The sequence below is a fragment of the Coccidioides posadasii genome, chromosome 4 (assembly GCF_018416015.2).
Source record: "Coccidioides posadasii str. Silveira chromosome 4, complete sequence".
In the NCBI taxonomy this organism is placed as follows: Eukaryota; Fungi; Ascomycota; class Eurotiomycetes; order Onygenales; family Onygenaceae; genus Coccidioides; species Coccidioides posadasii.
The window spans coordinates 475,152-494,039 of record NC_089410.1 but is presented as its reverse complement, the minus strand read 5'-3'; the positions used below and the strand labels follow the sequence as shown (position 1 = coordinate 494,039).

Sequence of the window (18,888 nt, the reverse complement as noted above, 5' to 3'; positions counted from 1 at the left end):
CGCAAACTACGAATAGGGTGAAAAAAGGGCCCGGATATAAGACATGACGCTCATATGCTAGTTTATAATGCAGCGTAATTAAACCCCATCTACATCTTCAAACGCCTCTTCAAGAGAATTTATATCGAGCTCGATTATTTGACAATACCCCTTGAGCATGATGCATGAGGATAATTGCAGCTGGAGAAACAACAAGACAAAAAAACAAAAGGGAAAGAAGAAAAAGGCACTTTTTTAGTGTGCAAAAGCATGGCAGGACTGAGAAATCATCTATCCGAAATGATACAACACCTGCTTCCCCTTTCCTTTCTTCCCTTTACCCTTTGAGTCAGTGCCACTAGCACCACTGATGTCCGCTTCCGCGGGAGTCGGATTGCTCGCTGCGGCACCCCACACCTGAGGTCGACTTTCATTTCGATCCTCCCATCTAACTGTACCGCGTGTGAGGCCTGCCATCAAAACGTTGGGCTTCGGAGCCGCAGGGAGAGCCGGGAAAGCGTCCGAATTAGTTGCTATACCGACTGTTGGTATCGCCGGACGAGATGCAGAGCGGCTTGGGGTCGGAGAGATTTTGGGCGTAGAAGATGGTGGGGTTGGTGCTGTGCCCCAAACTCGGCTGGCGCTTTTAAGCTTTTGGGATTTTGAAGTAGATGGGTTGGGAAGGGATGGGAACGGGTTGGATGTGCTGTTGGGATTGAGAAGACCTGGCAGACGGGGATTCTGCCCAACTGCGGACCGAGATGATTGTGCGGTGGATGACTTGAGACGAAGAACGCGTTTGCCGCCTCCGACGTTGGCCAAGCTGGTGGAAGGAAGAGTACCGCTTGGACCAGGAAGGGCAGGGTAGTCTTCGTTGATAGCTCGCCAATCATTCCAAGCTGTTAAAAGGCCAGTTCGCTTCGACTCATCTTCATACAAATGGGCTAACTCTTTAACGAGTTTTCCTAATTCAGTCGAAGATGCGTCGAAAAGAGAGAAAAAAGATTCGATCAAGTCATTTGCCCCAATACTGGAAGACCGATATAATGAGACTTTATTTCGGAATTCATTGATTTTCCGAGGATCATTGCCTAAGAGCGAGGATGCTCGATCCAAGACAGTGGTGTGCGCAATACGTCGAGCTTCTTCCTGAGGACTAGAAGAGGGTGTGTTAAGATCAAGGTTTTCAATAGGTGGAAGGGATGGTGCTGGAAGTTGAGGTTGCGCAGCTGGTGCTGCAGGGGGCGAGGGTCGGGCAGGTTGCGGTTGACTTTGAGTAAGCTGACCACCAAACGACCTCGTGGAGATCGACTGTGCACTCTGGATAGCCAGTTGTCGTTGGTAAGCAATTTCGTCTCTTCTTAGCGGCTGAGCACTGGATGGAGGAAGAAGTTCCGAGTTAGGATCACGTCCCAGTGGTCTCCTCCCTTCGCGGCGTCCGCGCTGTGGTTGGTACGGTTCTCTAAAGTCAAATGTTGACATATCCACAAGCCGGGCGTCTCTTCTTGCGTCCTTGGAAAGGCCAGCAGGGTGACACTCAAGTTGATGCGCTTTCAGGTCCATCTGTGATTCAAAAACCACAAACTTCTTTTCGAGGCATTCTTTGTCGAGGCAAAGGAAATGATTGCTATTGAAGTGCTCCTCAAGCGCGTTGTAGTCAATGAAGTACTCCGGTTGACCCCGGCCAGCCCGCCGGTCGCAGATATGACAGCGCTCATGCTTATCCCTACAGTGTGCATAGAGTTCATCATCGCCGTAGAATCGCTGACGACAAAAGCCGCATTCTGGGTGGCCTTTGAATCCACTTTGGTCCAGCGCCCCAGGATTATCATCTCCGTATTTCTCATGCTTTCGGAGCTGTGATATTGAGAATAAGTCATGTTCATGTGTGAAAACTTTTTTGTTTCTTGTACATAAGTCACTAGCAGGATGGTCAACCTTCAACATAACAGAGCATATAGCAAAGGACACATACCACATAACCTTGCCGTGCTTGCTCTTTACATGCCTGTGCAAATCTGGCCATCCTAGGCAGGCAACGGCGCAATCTTTATCAGGGCAATTGTAGCGTAGGAGCAAAACCGTGTCCTCAAAGATCTCTTGCGTCTCGTATTTGACACCTAGATTATCATCCGTCCTTATGAAATCCCTATCCGTAAACTCTTCGAATCGCTTCGCACGCTCGTTTGTAAATATCACGAAACTCGATTCCGTCTATCGCAGGGGACGACGAGTTAATACATATTCTCCTCGTCATGGATGCGGACAGGGGCACTCACACGGCAATGTGCACAACCTTTGGTCTTGTACAACGCTCTCAAGCGGATCGCACAGATATGGCAAGTTCGATGATTGCACGGAGAGACAGACATGTGTTCTACCTTGGATGCGCAGATGAAGCAGATCTCACTATCATCGGCGTCACCTGCGGCATCGTCGTCCGAGGAAAGCTTAGCCTTCCTGCTGCCCTCGCCCTCAGAACCCTTGGCATCTCCGGTCAGGCGATCACCGGAGGTGCCAGTCCCTCGAAGATCACGGTCTGGTGGCTCACCGCTGGCATCTTCACCGTCTGGAGTCGACCGTCTATCCCACAGCCGCGCTCCTTGGTTCCGTGACTGTCTTCCGCCCCGCCCACCCCTTCCGCCACCGCGTCCCCTACCAGGTCCACGGTTCCCACGGTGCGACTCGCTATTCGAAGTCATGAATGGGCTTTGGCCACCACCACGCCCTCTCCGGCCGCTCTGATTTCTGTTTGACCCCCTGTTTCGCTGAGGAGAAGTGGGTGGGATGTTTGTACTTGTGGTGTCGGCCATGGCGCCTGGTTCGAGTGATACTTAAGCGTGGAGAGGGAAGCGAACAAAAAGTGAGGATACAGGGAAAACAGCAGCAAACAATCCTTTTTTTTTTATCAAGACAATTTGTCTCCGCAGGCCGTCATGACGAGCTTTGGTCTGCCGCCGTGACGCCGTAAAGATTAATTTATTATTTACTCTGTAGTTAAGCTTGCGGCACGCTGCTGAGTCATCGAATGGCGCTTCTTGGCACGTCAAACGAAGAAAACATCGACGAATCTCGAGGAGAAGAAGAGTGTCGGAGTCACAGCTGAACAGGTTGGCCAGCTGAACGTGCAGATGTGACCAAAGCTTGGCTTACGGTGTTGAAGCCTAATTCTGACTCTTGAGGAGTCCTATCCCGGTGTCCGGGTTAACAATCATCACCATGGCCAGGGGCATTCGCAAAGATGAGTGATCGCCTTTTAACGACGAATGAGTGAGTGAGCTCATTTGGGTCTTGACTTCTTCTTACCTTGATGGCGGGGAAAGGATGCAACTCCACATCTGACCATTTTCAAGACCTTTGGATCACTGACGCGAATCCAGCTGGATGACAATTGCTCGATGTTTAAGTTGCAGTTAACGGTTTCTCCAAAGGCTGTTCCCAATTCTGCTACCGCCTCTAGCTTAAACAAACCGGCAACCTCTTACGGGCCGCTGGTGGGCGTTTCCAACGCCACTGTCAGAGGGATTGCCAGGGCCGTGCATGGATGTTGCTCGCTGCTAGGCTCGATCGGGGCAATAGTGCCTCCCTGCTGTCATAAAATGATGCCTCGGAGATTGGACACCTGATTTTGCCAGAAACCCCTCCTACTGCTAGGGCTAAATACTCCCTCGAGGAGATCCCGCTTCTCGACGAGCCCCATGCGAGTCATGAGTGGTAATTAATATTATTTGCTTCTGATACAGCATGAACAAATATCCCTCAAGGATATATTGTCTGAAGTTAACGGATGGAGACGGGATTATCAAGTCTGTTATTAAAATTTGCTATATCTTACTCCGGTAGTAGAAGCAATACATTCTGCTCCGGTCCTTGGTTTGAAGGTAAGAAAATGCGAGTCAGTTCCACGCAAAGCTGCCGAATAAGTCCAGCAGCATGGTCTGTGAACAGGGGTATCGTCTATTAATAATACTAATAATAAGGCCTAATCTCCTCACGCGGGGTTCTGTTCGCCAGTGCAATCTCTTGACTCTCCGACTTCGTATTGACAGGAGCAATGAGCAATGATTGGAATGGGGCCGCATCGCGCGTGATTTGTCGAATTTCTCCGCCGGTCATTCATTGGCGTTGATGTTGGCTCTTCTCTTTTCTTTTTTCTTTTCTCCTTTTTTTTTTTTTTTTTTTTTTTTTTTTTTCTTGTTTCTGCAATTTTTAATAGAATATCTTCTCCTGCCAGATCGGGGGCTTCATCCCGATCTTATCCCATACAACCTTGTTCTTTTCATCGAGATGGGCGCCCTCGTCCGTAATCGGGATCACCGTCCTCGTTAACGCGACCTCCTGCCGACTCACACCTCTCGCGTCTCGCGGGACCCAGAGCAGCGGCGTCGGGCTCGTAACTGATGGTGGGTAGTAGGCATTGTCATCGACCTCCTGGCCATAGGTTATCCCGGGGTCTTGTCGGACCTTCTTTCGTAGCGATGCATAATCCGCATATGTACTCGGATGCAGTAACCAAGTTGTGAACTTCAGGAATTTCTTTCGCAGTCGGGCCCGACGACCGATCAATTCCGTATGCGTCACGGTGGCCTGAGCTATACCCTTTTCAGGATCGTTAATGGAGCTGCTGGAGCAGCCTTCGCTTCCAGTACCAATAATTTCCTCTTCGACATCGTCTTCGTTGTCTAGCGTGCGCGGTAATGCTGACAACAACGGACTCAGTGCATCGTTCAACGAAATGTGGGCCAGTGCGGTGACAATTGCGAAGATGCCCATTAGGATCAGAGGGCCAATTGCTCCTTTGATCGCGAAGAGGCCTATCAGGCAGATTTCAGCCAGGTAGATCCCTGTCAGAACCTGTTTCAGCGCTCGCGGATATATGAGTCCTTTGGTGTCGACTGTCGAGTCGTAGACGAATAAAAGATTATATCGATAAGCTTGATACACGAGGTATAGCCCCAAGGAAGAGAATCCAAGTATAATTGGAGCAATACAGGAATACGTAATGGCTGCGGGCTGTCAGAAATGGCCTCATCCTTCCCAGGCTGCGGGTAAGCTCCACTTACCAATCACCACCATGTTCGTGAAAACGGGAAACACAGTACCCCAGGATAAACCGGTGAGAGATGCCCAGCGCTGGTACAGGTTTCTCGGAGTCCTATCAAAAAGCACCCGCAGCAACTTAAAGACCAAAAAGGTAACGACCTGCATGACCGCTCCCGAGCTCAATATCAAACCCTGAAATAGAAAATACGAGATATAGAAGTTTGACGCCTTCGGTAGATTTTCTGCGAGAAGATCTTTGGCTGATAGGGGATCTTTGATAATCTGGCTAGTTGCTGCAGATGCTGCAGATGTCAAGGTTGTCACCAAGAAGACTTGAACGACTTGGAAGACGAAATGGGCGTTTTGAGTAAAGAGTTCGACTCGGGCCGTTGACGGCAGACCCGACTGTCGAGCGCACCCTAAAAGAATGTTAGCTTTTTCAGAGTCTGGTGGCACCGGACAGTATCTAGAGACTTACATCTCAGTATAATCGGTGCCAAAGACATCAGGATCGCTAACGCCACTGTCGGCAGGACACCGCTGATCGCCCCTTTGACAATCCCTGGCAAATCATTAATGAATTTTAAAAACGGGAGCAGGTTGGTAAGGTACGTAATATTAGAGATCGACCCGACGAACGCGGACGGAATCGACCAGAATATTACCAGAACGGCGATAAACCCTTGGATAAGAAATTTGCGGATAATCCTCTGCCACCAACTATACTGTAATGCGGGCCAAATTACCTGGTCTGGCGAGATTCCTATGAAACGCGGTGTCATTTGGAGCGGATGATGGTGCGAGAGTGTTTGAAAGGCAATCTGAGCTTCCATCTGCGTGCCAAACTCGATAAACACAGCAGAGACTGGCTTTACTTGTCCTTCTCGGTGACGTTGTTGTAGCTCTTCAACTTGAGGAATAACCTCCTTAAGCTGAGAGCGCAGCCAGTCAATGGTATCAACTTTTTGGCCAAAAACGTATCGGTGTCGATGCATGGGCCGTTCGATATTTGGTGCCGGTGGAAAACTTTCCTTCCCTTGCTCGAGCTCAATGGGAGAAGTCTCCATCGACGACTCCGGATCCTTTATGTCACCTTTTGATGACTTGAGGTGCGCAGCATGGGCCTTTTTGATGTACCCTGTTTCTATCCCCTCTAAACGATACGCTAATGTATCTCTCTTTTTCACCAGTTTTTGCAGTTTTGAACAATCGCTGGTGATCCAAACTCGCTTGACTGAATCTCCAAAAACTTTGGTCAGCCTGTTCTTGCACAAGTAGGACTGCGGGACAGCCAGAAATAGCACTGTCCGAGACGATATCCGGCTCGCATATAAGGGAGAGAGAAGATATGCTTGCCGCAACGTAGCATACAGGATGCTCTCCCGGGTAATGGCACAGAAAACAAACCCTTTTCGCCGAGTCATCAGTTTTGGATGAACAGAGTCTCCGAACGCGGGGTTTGAAGCCCTTACCGAAGAAGATCCAAGCTACTATTGTGTGGGCATAATAAGACTGTGGATTTTGCACATTGCTGAAACTCATGGCATCCAGCTGCTTATTTCCAGCACCACCTGCGATGTGGATTGGAAGCAGGATTGGCCAGGTTATGACACAACCGACGAGGCATACCACAGACATCACTTTCAAAAAGCGAACGAAGAAATACCCGTCTAGAGACGAGTGACGAAGAACGTGACTATCTGGAAGTCGAAGAAACACTCCAATCCAGTTAAAAAATCCAGAAGGGAGCTCTGGGCTCCGTTCACTACCGGTAAGTGTTAGAACGATACACAGTGGCGGGTAGACGAGCGACTTACTAGTCATGAAGGTGGCCCAAGTATGACTTGGGCGCGTAGAATCGGCGCTGCGTCCGCCGACAGACGAGGAAGAGCCCAAACCATACAACAGCCAAGCCAAAAGCCGGGACGAATGTAGTAAGTAGGGCTGCTGCAGAAGTTGACACGTTCACCCCTAGGTCGCTCAAGGTTGACGATCCTGGCGACTGGCTATCTCCCCTGGCCGATCCAATATTAGGGTCATTGCTTTGGTTCTAGATCATAGGTGAGCTTAAGGTGCCTATATTTGCCCACCGAATTGCCATGCGAGCGTACCAGGAAGTCTCTTCGGAACAGCTCTAGCCCGGTGTAGAACCGGGGGAATACCCTCTCCATGTTGATAATGTCAAAATGCTAGCCTTAAGAAGTCCAGCCCTGCGAAGATGGTGTTTCCAGATTGGCACACCACCTTAAGGAGACGGGCAAGTAGCATCGGTCCGTTCCAAGGGCAGTCGGCTTCAAGCGGTCTCCCTCGAAAGGCATACGCAATTGAAAAGCTGCCATTCATTCTCCACGCCGTTGCAACGGTTGCAGGTTCAGCAAACGGGGTCTCGGGAGGGCTTATGTATCACAAATTTACAGATGTTAAGGTTGGCAACTCGTTTTCGCGGGTCAACCATCTCGTCGGCGAGAGCCCGCTCTCTTGAGTTTGGGCGGTTTTCAGCAGCTGTGATTGGGCTGCTGGTCATCAAGCTCCACACCCAGCAAAACTATTGAGTCCAAGAAGTCCATAGTCCAAGATTTTTTAAGCGGAGTTCACAAATCAGGGTGCGCAATGGATGTTCTGCAGCTGAAAGCACGGGAAGCACGAAAACCCATTGTGATCGTCAAAAGCGGGCACAGACAACCCACGACGTCAGCGATGGACGATATCGCTTTTCGAGATGGGTCAGTCAGCAGACGGCCAGTGCTTGAAAGGAGTCACTGACTCGTTAACTAGTAACAAAATCCCTCCGAAGAGACAAGGATCTGCAAACACCTATTTTCTGACTTCAGTTAACAAGGACACCCCGTGTTTGTGTCCGGTTGTTCCATGGATAGGGCCTCGAACGTTGCCGATCCGGCAGAGCAACCGTTCCACGATATGTAAGTGACGGAATACGCAAGTAACAAGTCAGTGGACGGCTAGCCCTCCTGGGTGAACGAAGTGTACACAGGAGGACCCGTCCTATCGGCGAAACCAACTTCCTTGTGATGAGAACCCTGAGATCTATTTCCTCACCCTCAATCGATCAGACTCCTTGCTCTTCGACACAACCGGCGTCTCCGGGTCGCAAAGAAACTACATAATGCGCTTTCGTCCTGGCATTCTTGCGACGGGTGAACCAGAGCTTCGTAGTCCTTCTGCCGCCGCATCCTGCAACCAGGGAGACCGGGACATTATGCGCAAGAATCTCAATTTCCTTGCCCTGTGTCACCCATTTCCCGCTCGGGCATGGAGAACCGGGCCGGGGATCTGACGTTCATCCGTTGGGTTCATGAATTCAACCGCGAGATTCGAGTTGCTCGAATGGAAATCCTCGTGGTCATCAGCTATCGTTCCACAGGTATCCTGGAGAATTCTCCTGCCGTGACGAAGCACTAATGCGCGGATGAATGAGGAAGCCCGGAGACCGTCGCACGAAATACAATATACAGTGCTCCGTGGTCGACTCCCCTATTTTCTTTTCTTTTCTTTTCTTTTCTTTTTCTTTTTCTTTTTCGTTTTTGCGGTCAGACGTCCCCCAATAACAAGCAGGACGGCTCCATAGGTAATTCTTAACTCAACTGCAGTCAAGTCAATCCAGCATGGCCCTGACTCTCCCATGCCGCTGTCGCGGAGACAGGTTGGACTCTGGCCTGGCCATGGCCTCTTGTCGGGCTGCTTCTGCAGCAAAAACGGGCGGCTGTTCGCACAATCTTCGGGCCGGTTGTGGAATGGTCGCATTAGTTAGGTTTTCCTGTAGATTTCCAAAACATGAAATGATCTTCACATTCGGAGTTTGTGCATCGGAACACAGGCATGTTCCAAGGCTGGAGCATTGACCTCGATGCAGCTTTGCGGCGGCGGAGAGGGGGGGGGTCTGTCGCAGGCTTGCTTCACTCTGACAGGACGTGCTTCCGGAACGGCCGTGAGAGAATTGGCGTTGAGATGTAACTTAGTGATAGTTAACTCACGACGTAACCGTGGCGGCGAGGCGTCCAAACCAAATAGCAGTTTATAAAAATAACTACTCTGTAATTCCAATGTCTTAACATACACCGCAGCTCGTCCCATTCCACTAACTAACTAATTAGTTAGCGTTCTTTTTTTTGGGACGCTGTCAAGCCTCCAGCCGATCTTCCAGCATCACGAACCCCGGATACGAAAGGCAGGGTGCGGGCGGGAACCCGGACATGGCATTGGGAGCGATAATGGTCCCGCTCGCCTGCTCTCGCGACATTATCGACGGACCGCATCCCGAACGGCTGTTCAAACTTAGCGAGAAGGCGGTCGAACTTAATGGTTGGTGAGATCCTTTTGGCTTTTCAGCTATGATGTATACCCCGCCTCCAGCAAAAAGCAAAGAACATTTGCCATCCAACAGGGGATGGGCCTCTCTTGGTCTCCGTTTGCTGATTTTGATTTTCCTCGCCGTCCAGCCTGGCTGTTCACGTTGTTGTTGTGCGGCATCATCCTCCTTCGCCCCGTCCGCCTCGAAACACTGTCCCTTCCGGCCCCTGGACGATGATCCCAGCGTGGACCGGGTTCTACGATGGAACGGAATCGCCCTAAGTATCAGTGCAAGCATGAAGGATGCAGCAAGTCGTACCTGAGGAGCGAACATCTCAATCGGCACACCCTCATCCGTACGTCTGGCTGTCCCCGTTGATCCCCCTGCGTCCCTCGATCCGGAGGCCGAAGTTCACTGACCAGGACCGTTTTATCGTCCACAGACAAAAAGGCCGCCTTCCACTGTTACCTGTGCCAGAAAGGCTTCACGCGCAAGTGAGAGAGAGAGACAGAGAGCATCCTCTGACAGAGCACGGAAAAAAAAAAAATGCAGACCAAGAGGCGCTAACCTGACATCTCCTCAACAGTGATCTCCTCAATGCCCATCTACGACGACACGAGAAGCGCGGCCAGGTCGCCGAGCTCGCGACGAAGTCCCAGTCGAACTCCACCTCCAGCCCTCCTCCGATCGTGTCGCCCACCGCTGGGAATAGCGGGCACGAGCAGTCGCCGGGAGAGCTCAAGTCCCCGACTGCCAGGGACTGGCAGTTCTCGCAGAACCAGCTTCACGACCCGCAGACCGTCACCGCGCCGCCCGTCGCAGCCACCGCTCCTGTGTCGATGACTCAGTTTTCGAATGCGATCACCTTGCCCCCTCCGCCGGCCCAAAGTTCCGATAACGCTCTGCTCTACCGCCCTGCGCAGCCCGCCGACGTTATACCCCAGCATCCTGTCTCGTCTGCCAGCATCCTCCCGCACCATTTGCCTCCACAACCGTTTGCGGCCGCGCCGGTGCTCGATGACGATTACACTTGGTTATTTCACGGCGCGAGTCTCTTCGATCTGCCGCCTGATGACTATCTTAACCTCCATTTTGGCGGTAGCCTCGGCCCTGCCTCACCTACAGTATTGCAAACCCTCCCCCCCTTTTCCTCTGGGTACGTCATGCCGCTGACGGGCCTTGTTAGGGATTTTATTCCCAGCCTTTAGACGCCCCGACCACTCAATCTGATTTCCCGCAATACACCATCCGCGATCATGAACGCCTTATAGCCGACTGTCCCGTGAGTGATGCGGCGCTCTTAATGTCATTAGACAATACGCTTACCAAACAGGTAGAATCTTCTAACCGGTCTTCTCAAATATCCTGCCCAAATAAATCAAATCCTGCACCAGGCACTTGACTACTGTGATATATATTTGCCGCTCTTTCACCGCCCAACGTTCGAGATCTCGTCGTGTCCGTCGGTGCTGCTTCTTGCACTATGCAGCCTTGGATCGTTTCTCAGCGGGTCTCCCGAACTATATGAAACCGGGAAGATGCTTCATAAGTACATATGGGGTTCAACAGTAGAAGTGTGCCGAAATCTCTAAATGATGCTTGGTGAGAAATGTCACTGATTCCCTCCTTTGTAACAGAAAGCTCTAGCTAGTCCTCGGGTGGAGATGTGGTTCCTTCAGTCATTGTAAGTGGCGCCCCAGAACTGCATATGCATTCTGAACTGATTAGTGACCCCGTACAGGGTGCTTATCGAGCATATTTGTACGTATACGATGGCTCGGCAACAGCATGAGATGGCGGAAATCGTGCACAGTATGATTGTCACTGTATGGACCGATCCCCAACCGTATGAAGCCTATTTCGCAAATGCAGCTTGCTGACGATCGTTTTCCATTACAGCTTGCTCGTCGAAATAATCTATTAACAGAAAGTTTCCGACCGGAGAGTGGATCCCGACAATCCCTTGAGATGAAATGGAAGGACTGGGCCCAAAGAGAATCCATCATTAGGTGAGTATATATATACTACTTCGAGAAAAGCTGGACAGGCCTCTCACTGAATGTAGAATCGCATATACGATCTTCTCGAATGATGTTCAATATAGCGTGTTCTTCTCACATCACGCTTTACTCTCCGTGGGGATGATGAAACTCCCGCTCCCAAGTCCCTCGGCTGTGTGGGAAGCACGTACAGCAGCGGAATGGGAGACACAGCTGCGACAGATAAAGAAGTCAACGAGATCTCGTTATTACAGCCTTGATTCGGCTGTAGAATCAGTCATGTCAATGAGAGATCCGGACCATAAGCGAGAATTTATGCAGTGCTTCAATGTTTCGAACCCGCTCTCAATACATCTCCTCATCCATGGGATTGCCGCAGCAATAAGCGACTCTAAATATCGTTCTGTTGCCTCTTCGATGACGTCCGCGACTGAAAGCCTGAAAGTGGCTGATTTTGACGAAGCATTGCGACACTGGCGATCCTGTTTCGACAAACTCCCCGAATCCGATAGAAAATCTAGGGTGTCGTGGTGCGCTCAAGTTATGTATCATTTCTCTGCGGTCCTTCTTCGCAATAATCTGTCGGACATCCAGATGGCCGCAGGAAGCGCTTACTCCTCAGGTCGCGCCGTTACCCCCCAATGCGCGCAAGCCGCATACTCTCGGCTCGTATCGACCGATCCCGTGAGCCACGATTCGTACCTTCATGGAGTGGAAGTAGTCAGCCTGTGTCTACAAGAAGCCGACAGCCAAACCTCCCTGAACACTGGCACCATAGGTTTTCCGACAACGGAAACTCGGCCGCTATGGCAGACTTATGGCGCCTTTCTCGGTTTGCTTGTTCTTTGGGCGCGCACATTAGGTTTGGAACGAGAGGACGGCGAGAAAAAAGGGCCAGCTAGCGCGTCTACGATTCTATCGTCAAATTCAATCCCGGCAGTCGCGGCGACTACGTTGAATAATATGTATCAACGGGAGTTGGCGCGTGCGGAATCTTCGCGGGATGATGGGAGGATGTTGAAAACCGAGTTACGCCAGTTGATTGCGATTGTGTGTGATCGCCTAACGGCGCGGCCGTGGGAGATATGTAAGCATGCCTTTACCCGCCCCTTATCTACATTGTTCTATCAACTAGAGTAGAGGGGTCTTATTGCTAACATCTACGGTTGTTCAGCTCACGAAGCGGCTCGAATTTTGACTTCCTTGGGAGAAAGAGAAGCACCAGGCCGGCAGTCATTCAGCTCTCACAATGGGAATCACCCCAGATAGTGCCAGCCATCATAAAAAAAAATCTTTTTTTTTTTTTTGTATTATGTGTATGATTTCTTTGTCTGTCATATAGGGTTGATGTTGGGCTGATGTTGTGCTATTAGCCATGCTAGAGAGATGAAGCCCTCCTAACGCTGTCTCTGGCTTAACCAGTTCACGTCTAGTATCGTCGTTTCCATGTTCCAACAAGCTGGTCTTTACCCACCACGGGCCCCTTTCTACTTTCCCTCCTTTTTGGCTTTTGATACCCTGCGGGCCCTGTGTACCTTGCAAGGTACAGCCTTGGCCCTTCTATTCCTCTTTTTTTTTTTTTTTTTTTTTTTTTTTTTTGAATGTATGTATCATTATTCTAGTTTCTATGATCGCACACTACAGTACGGAGTATTGTTTTATGATATAAAATTTACCCTTCGTACGGCGCGGGATGCTTGGGCAAAGGATCTCTAACTGCGACGTATAATAAATAATAGCGCAAGCAAAATGCGAAGTATTTTTTTGCAACAGAGCCGATTTCTAAAAATTAACGTTGAGAACCCTCTTCTTTCGGCTGCGAAGTACACGCTATTCCAAAACGGGTTGGCATGTGGATATATAAGCTTTGGGGTAAAACTCTATTAGGCTTGGCGCGGAGAAATTATTACGTAATAAATCCAGCCAGTCACAGATCCCAAAATCTCCTCGCCGCCACAACTCCCAGCCACGGTGCAGCGCCACGCACCGAACTTGGAATCGGGCTTGCTCGCTCTTCACGCCCTCTGCCTGGTTGAACTGCAACATTCAGCCCAGCTGCGCGACATTCCCCTTCCCCCCCCACGCCGATTGCTGAGGTTCCTGAGCTAGTTAGCTGGTCACACCACACGCCAGTTTAGCTTTTTCGTAAGAATAAAAAAAAAAAGTAAAAAAAAAGCTTGTTTGCGGAGATATCTGCCAGTGGGACTCTGTCGACCCGGCCTCCACGTCGTCTCAAGGACTCTCCCATGGAAAAAAGGGCTGGGGAAAAACACGAAAAAAAGGAAAAAGAAGACCAGTGCCTCACGTGGAACGATATGTCCGATGATAGTGAAGTTTTTGTGGGATGATGTTGGAGACTGATAATCGCCTGTTGCCCTCTTATTTCTTGGAGAAGGCTGTGAGACAACAATTCCATCTACTCACAAAATGCCTCATTATCGGTGCCCGGAGGCGTGTCCATCCATTGGTCACTCCATGCTCCGTGGAAATGCAGGGTTTAACCGAAGCACAAAGAAGTTTCTGCAGATACGCCAGGTACCGGAGCTCCCGCCGTGGGATGCCCGCTGGGATGCCCGCTGGGATGCCCGCTGGTCAGGTTCTGGATTGTCTCCTGTCGCAAAGGATCCCATCAGGCGGAGCTCTAAGAACTTGGGACGGTTTTCCACATAGTCGAATTATTAGATCCGCAGTGGTGCCGCCATGGCTGCCTCGGTTTTACGCTATTCCCCAAATCCTACGATGGGCCATGCCCGTGGGTCCCGGTAGGTCACTGATATTGTAAAAGGTATGGGTTTCCTTCTGAAAGCTCGGATTGACGCTGAGAAAAGGCTGTTGTCTTTCCAAGGCGCCCATATACTCGCGAACGGGCCAGTTCGTGAATGCGCATACCGATGCCATGGTGGAATGGTATGATTCGTCATTCATGGATTGAATAGGCGTCTTGAGACGGCTACGCGTCCAGCCGTGCTAGGATAGTCATCCTAACCTCAGCAGAGGAGATCTTTACGCGAGACAGTCGTCAGGCTCCTTAACCCTAACCTTGTGCGTAGAGTTGACTTCAGGGACGTTACTTGATATCCGTCCCTTCTGCTCCTGCTGTGGCGGATGTTCCGAAACTCTGCGCCGCCACCTTATCACCGATCTGGGGATATTGTCAATATAGCTGTTCTACTTTGGGGTCGCGCCTGATCACACCCTACGGGAGGTTGGAGTGTGCGGCCGGTGCAGCCTCGTTTCACGGCTACCGTTTATTTGCATCCACGTTAAGAGCAGTTAGCTTTTACCGACCAATATCTCCATGCGGTCACGCATGTGATGGAGCTGCCAACTCCATGATCGGTATAATTTAAGGCTGGTAAATCGCTGTCTCGTTCACTAATCGACTGTCCAAGTCCTTGCTCACCTGCTCCGTTTTTATTTCCATGTTACCAGTAGAAAACCCCCCGGGCCCCAGAGCTTTTCACGCCTAACAATCTCGCCGATTCCGGAGCACCCCATTTATCGGTAGTCTGAGTACCGCTGCGTGGCTTGTGATCATGAGGAGCCTCGTATCAACATTCATTCTTGGGGCTGTGACCACGATGGTTGCAGGTGCTCCGACTGAGCATGCACTTACGGTTGACATGCTCTCTGAATCAGGCAAGACCCTGTGGAGGGAGATCGAAACTACCATCCCCAATGCAACGGTGTCTGATTTCTTCGTCAAGCCAAGAGAGCATTTTCGGCGATCTGACAGCGAGTGGGATCATATTGTTCATGGATCTAGCATCGAGGGAGGCTTCTCTACCGCCGGCGGTGCCCACGAAAGCCTTGAAAAGTACGGTCTCAGAGTGAAAGTTGTCGACCCAAGCAAGCTTGGAGTTGATTCCGGTGTCAAGCAATACAGTGGCTATCTCGACGACCATGGCAGCGGAAAGCATCTTTTCTTCTGTTAGTATAGCCACCTCTCTTCCTTGTTGATCAGCTAATGCTGATCCTTAGACCCACTAAAGGGTTCTTTGAATCTCGAAATGACCCAAAGAAGGACCCTATCGTGTTGTGGCTCAATGGCGGCCCTGGATGTTCATCTATGACCGGCCTTTTCATGGAACTCGGCCCTTCACGAGTCGATCAGAATCTCAAGCTTGTGCATAACCCATATGCATGGAACAGCAAAGCCTCCATTCTTTTCCTTGATCAGCCCGTTAATACGGGGTTTTCCTATAGTGATACCCCAGTCAGCGATACCGTCTCGGCTTCCAAAGACGTCTATGCCTTTTTGAAAATGTGGTTCAAGCAGTTTCCGGAGTACTCTACTCTCCCTTTGCACATTGCTGGCGAATCCTATGCAGGCCACTACATCCCTCAATATGCTTCGGATATCCTTGAGCATGGAGGCATCAACCTCAAGTCCATCATGATTGGTAACGGAATTACTGACCCTAAAACTCAAGCTGCCGGTTACGAACCGACGGGCTGCGGCAAGGGCGGATACCCTGCTGTCCTCAGCCCAGGCATCTGCACCCAGCTAGAACGCGCTCTTCCCGAATGCCAGCAAGCCATACAAGCCTGCTACGATACCATGGACACGCGCACCTGCATCAATTCCGCCAATACCTGCAACTCATATTTCATTAACCTTTTCCCACCCACCCGCAATATCTACGACATACGCTACCCGTGCAAGGACCGGACCAACCGCTGCTATCCCATCCTGGGTTGGATCACCCGCTGGCTCAACCAGCCAAACGTCATTGAGGCCGTAGGCGCCGAAGTCCGTAGGTTCGAAGCCTGCAGTAGCAAGGTTCACCTTGCTTTTTTCAACAGCGGTGACACGTCTCGTCCATACCACCGCAAGGTTCCCGGTATCCTCGCGAAGATCCCAGTCCTTATCTATGCTGGAGATGCGGACTATTCCTGCAGCTGGATTGGCAACCGGATGTGGGTTGAGGCTCTCGACTGGCCTGGTAGGGCTGAGTTCGTCGCTCAGCCGCTGAAGGATATCAAGATAGGTCGTAAGAAGTACGGCAAGTTCAAGTCCTATAAGAATCTTGCCTTATTGCGTATTAACCAGGCTGGCCACTTTGTCCCCTATGATCAGCCAGCGGTAGCTTTGGATTTCTTCACTAAATGGATCACTGGTAAGCTGAAGTAGCAGACAGGCTACTGCGTCAGCGAGTGGGTTGTCCCTCCGGCGGCAGCATTCACCTATATAATTAGCTGCTTTTAGTTTGCGAATATATGCGAATATAGTTGTTGTTTCCCACCGCAATTCCTTGGCCAAACTATGAATAAGGAGATGGCTGCCTGTCAGAATTCACAAGAGCGAGTGCCTAGCTGTTTGGCGGCATTTTTTAACCAAGGCGGACGCTATCTTCAAGCAGCTTGTCAGCTGATGTGAAGCACTGGTTAATATCTCCAAGGGCCACTCTGATGCACTTGACACACTAACATTCATATATGTTAGGAGGGATAGTGATCAACTCAGTGGCTGACTAGTTAAGTCCTATCTGGTGTCAACCTGGCCTTGTGGCCTTCTCCCCGCATCTTCGTGAGAGATCTGGCTGCTGTGGGCTCCGATAAAACGCGTCATGTCAATAGTAGGGTAGTTAGACGCAATTGTTGATCGCGGGGAATCAAAAGTGGATTTCTCCATCCAACGACGGTCATCTCAGCCCGGGTCCAGCTTCTCCGGATATTTAGGCCCAACCGGACATCCTGCTGCGAGATTATGAGTGAGCGTGGCCTGCCGGTTCGATTGCTGGCGCGAACTTTGCGGATTGCTAATTTTATTCGCGCGAGGTTCGCTGATTTATAATGACGAATCCAGCCATGCCTTGAGGAACAAGGACACGCGACGCTTCTCCCCAGCGAACCCGCGTCGATCCCGTCGGTCGGTCAATGTAACTGCGGAGTCGACAGCAATACGGGCTCACTACTAAACAGCAGTGGCTGGACTTTGCTGGATGTCGAAGGCTCGACCCAGCCCGCCTGGTTCAAAAAGCTCGTCGAAGACGAGAGCGATGGGAGCTTGCCTGGTGTTCTGGTCTACGAGGAAGCGCTTGACTTGAGCTACCTTGACGACAGAGACCCTGTGATCATCCGAGCGAACATGGCTTCTGCAGACGTTCCCTCGGCCCCTCCGCTATCCCACATCCTTGAAACCGTCCTCTATGTGCGCGACGTCCAGGTGTCAGCCAAATTCTACACAGACGTGCTTCAGACACCACCCTTTATTGTCATGGTGGGATGGCCAGTCTAACCAGAAGCCCGTTCGCGAGTTGACATGGCGTATTTCTCGCAGGACAACGTGGCCGGTTTCGCCCTCGGCACCACGACTCTTCTACTCTTCAAACTGGGCGGAACAGACGATGACCGCACCAGACCCGGCGGTATGATTCCGAAGCATGGCCCCACGAAACCGCTTTCCTCTGTTCTCATGTCGGCCCGGCCGAGTGCCAGTGACGACTTGGTGCCGAATCTTAGACAGCATTTCTGCTTTGCCGTTTCCGACCCGGGAGCCGTGAAGCTGTGGGATGAGAGGCTACAGAAACTCGGCATAAAGATCAGGTCAAGAATGGACTGGCAAGCCGGAGGGAAGAGTGTCTACTTTGAAGATCCGGATGGTCATGTTGGTGAGATTGGCTCGAGGGGGCTTTGGGCTCATTATCCTTTGGAGGACGACTGAACTATCGTGCCCCGTTGGCCTCTGGTTACAAGGTGGGTTGAGAAGTTGTTTGCGAGTAAGTTTGCATAAGATTGTCATTTAATACAGTCGCGTGAAACGTTATACAGGAGGCCAGACAAACAACACTGTCTTGTTTGCTGAGGGGATATCTCTGTCTAATAACTATGAATGTTTGTCGCAAATGTCACATAGATTGATTTCCAACTTTTTGGCAGGACGGTGGCACCGTCTCCTGCAAGTGCCAACAATCTTTTGCCAGTGATCTGTTTGCTTCTGAGGCTCATCAGGTCGCATATGGAGAAGACAATTACCCTGTGAACCTCGCTACAAGGACTATAAAGGACCACTGCTTTACCATCCTACTCGCTTCCAGTGGGGTCTTAGAAGCTGGTTATACCGGGTTATAGGTATAAATGGTGACATGTTTGGGCGCTCATTTCACGGCCTCCGAACATACCATCATCTAATCCACCCGTGGCACTGCAGGCGTTTCCGTCTGATATATCGCTACTGACGTCCGAAACTTGACCATAATATATATATAACGCCGCCACAGATTTTCATAACTGGGATGGCGTGCTTCAGCCCAAAACCAGCCCTCGAGATAAACGACGTTTCAAAACCCATGATCGGTTATCTCTAGCACATCCACAGCTCCACTAACTAACCATCCTCGGCTTCTCTCAAATCGAAATGTCGCTTTCTCTTGCCCTTGAGTATCCATGGTTGCTTGATCCTCCGTTTCAATATCCATATATCCCCGGCTACTCGAGAGACAATTTCCCCTCGTTGATAACGAAATCTCCCTTCGGGATCCAACCCCTTAGGAGGGTGGTCGTTCTTTATCCTCTCACCGACAGCCGTTGTTATTTATACATGGTGACCCAAAA

At 50.6% G+C, this 18,888-nt stretch overlaps 7 protein-coding genes across 7 annotated transcripts; 5 read left to right on the top strand and 2 right to left on the bottom strand.

The window, feature by feature from the left end:
• Window positions 1–43: 43 nt before the first annotated feature.
• On the bottom strand, window positions 44–2,892 carry D8B26_007070 (uncharacterized protein). Its single transcript, XM_003071927.2, has 3 exons — window positions 2,259–2,892; window positions 1,955–2,193; window positions 44–1,900 (listed from the first exon to the last, which is right to left on the bottom strand). The coding sequence occupies exons 1-3, from the start codon at window positions 2,790–2,792 to the stop codon at window positions 271–273; spliced, it is 2,403 nt and encodes an 800-aa protein (XP_003071973.2). The 5' UTR covers window positions 2,793–2,892; the 3' UTR covers window positions 44–270.
• Window positions 2,893–3,691: 799 nt separating this feature from the next.
• On the bottom strand, window positions 3,692–7,193 carry D8B26_007069 (uncharacterized protein; the record flags this gene model as incomplete). The annotated part of the gene is made up of 6 exons (XM_066125406.1): window positions 3,692–4,985; window positions 5,043–5,441; window positions 5,501–6,256; window positions 6,495–6,787; window positions 6,840–7,072; window positions 7,134–7,193. The coding sequence occupies 6 exons, from the start codon at window positions 7,191–7,193 to the stop codon at window positions 4,189–4,191; spliced, it is 2,538 nt and encodes an 845-aa protein (XP_065981488.1). The 3' UTR covers window positions 3,692–4,188.
• A 439-nt stretch (window positions 7,194–7,632) lies between these two features.
• Window positions 7,633–8,317, top strand: D8B26_007068 (uncharacterized protein; the record flags this gene model as incomplete). Its single annotated transcript, XM_066125405.1, has 3 exons — window positions 7,633–7,745; window positions 7,798–7,943; window positions 8,094–8,317. The coding sequence occupies 3 exons, from the start codon at window positions 7,633–7,635 to the stop codon at window positions 8,315–8,317; spliced, it is 483 nt and encodes a 160-aa protein (XP_065981487.1).
• Window positions 8,318–9,233: 916 nt separating this feature from the next.
• D8B26_007067 (uncharacterized protein) lies at window positions 9,234–9,612 on the top strand (the record flags this gene model as incomplete). The annotated part of the gene is made up of 2 exons (XM_066125404.1): window positions 9,234–9,346; window positions 9,480–9,612. 2 exons carry the CDS (start codon window positions 9,234–9,236, stop codon window positions 9,610–9,612), a joined length of 246 nt encoding a protein of 81 aa, XP_065981486.1.
• Window positions 9,613–9,633: 21 nt separating this feature from the next.
• On the top strand, window positions 9,634–12,785 carry D8B26_007066 (uncharacterized protein; the record flags this gene model as incomplete). Its single annotated transcript, XM_003071924.2, has 9 exons — window positions 9,634–9,686; window positions 9,918–10,455; window positions 10,518–10,613; window positions 10,669–10,905; window positions 10,969–11,015; window positions 11,073–11,157; window positions 11,231–11,340; window positions 11,397–12,418; window positions 12,506–12,785. The coding sequence occupies 9 exons, from the start codon at window positions 9,634–9,636 to the stop codon at window positions 12,598–12,600; spliced, it is 2,283 nt and encodes a 760-aa protein (XP_003071970.2). The 3' UTR covers window positions 12,601–12,785.
• Window positions 12,786–14,912: 2,127 nt separating this feature from the next.
• On the top strand, window positions 14,913–16,465 carry D8B26_007065 (uncharacterized protein; the record flags this gene model as incomplete). The annotated part of the gene is made up of 2 exons (XM_003071923.2): window positions 14,913–15,261; window positions 15,324–16,465. 2 exons carry the CDS (start codon window positions 14,913–14,915, stop codon window positions 16,463–16,465), a joined length of 1,491 nt encoding a protein of 496 aa, XP_003071969.2.
• Window positions 16,466–17,041: 576 nt separating this feature from the next.
• Window positions 17,042–18,244, top strand: D8B26_007064 (uncharacterized protein; the record flags this gene model as incomplete). Its single annotated transcript, XM_066125403.1, has 3 exons — window positions 17,042–17,062; window positions 17,141–17,554; window positions 17,615–18,244. The coding sequence occupies 3 exons, from the start codon at window positions 17,042–17,044 to the stop codon at window positions 17,996–17,998; spliced, it is 819 nt and encodes a 272-aa protein (XP_065981485.1). The 3' UTR covers window positions 17,999–18,244.
• Between the last annotated feature and the right edge of the window lie 644 nt (window positions 18,245–18,888).

Bases quoted from the DNA above. Each gene is read 5' to 3' on its own strand.
- D8B26_007070 (XM_003071927.2), bottom strand. From the start codon at position 2,792: ATGGCCGACACCACAAGTACAAACATCCCACCCACTTCTCCTCAGCGA. The intron at 2,194-2,258 runs GTGAGTGCCCCT...CCCCTGCGATAG, and splicing joins AAGGTTGTGCACATTGCCGT to ACGGAATCGAGTTTCGTGAT. The intron at 1,901-1,954 runs GTATGTGTCCTT...CCATCCTGCTAG, and splicing joins AAGCACGGCAAGGTTATGTG to TGACTTATGTACAAGAAACA.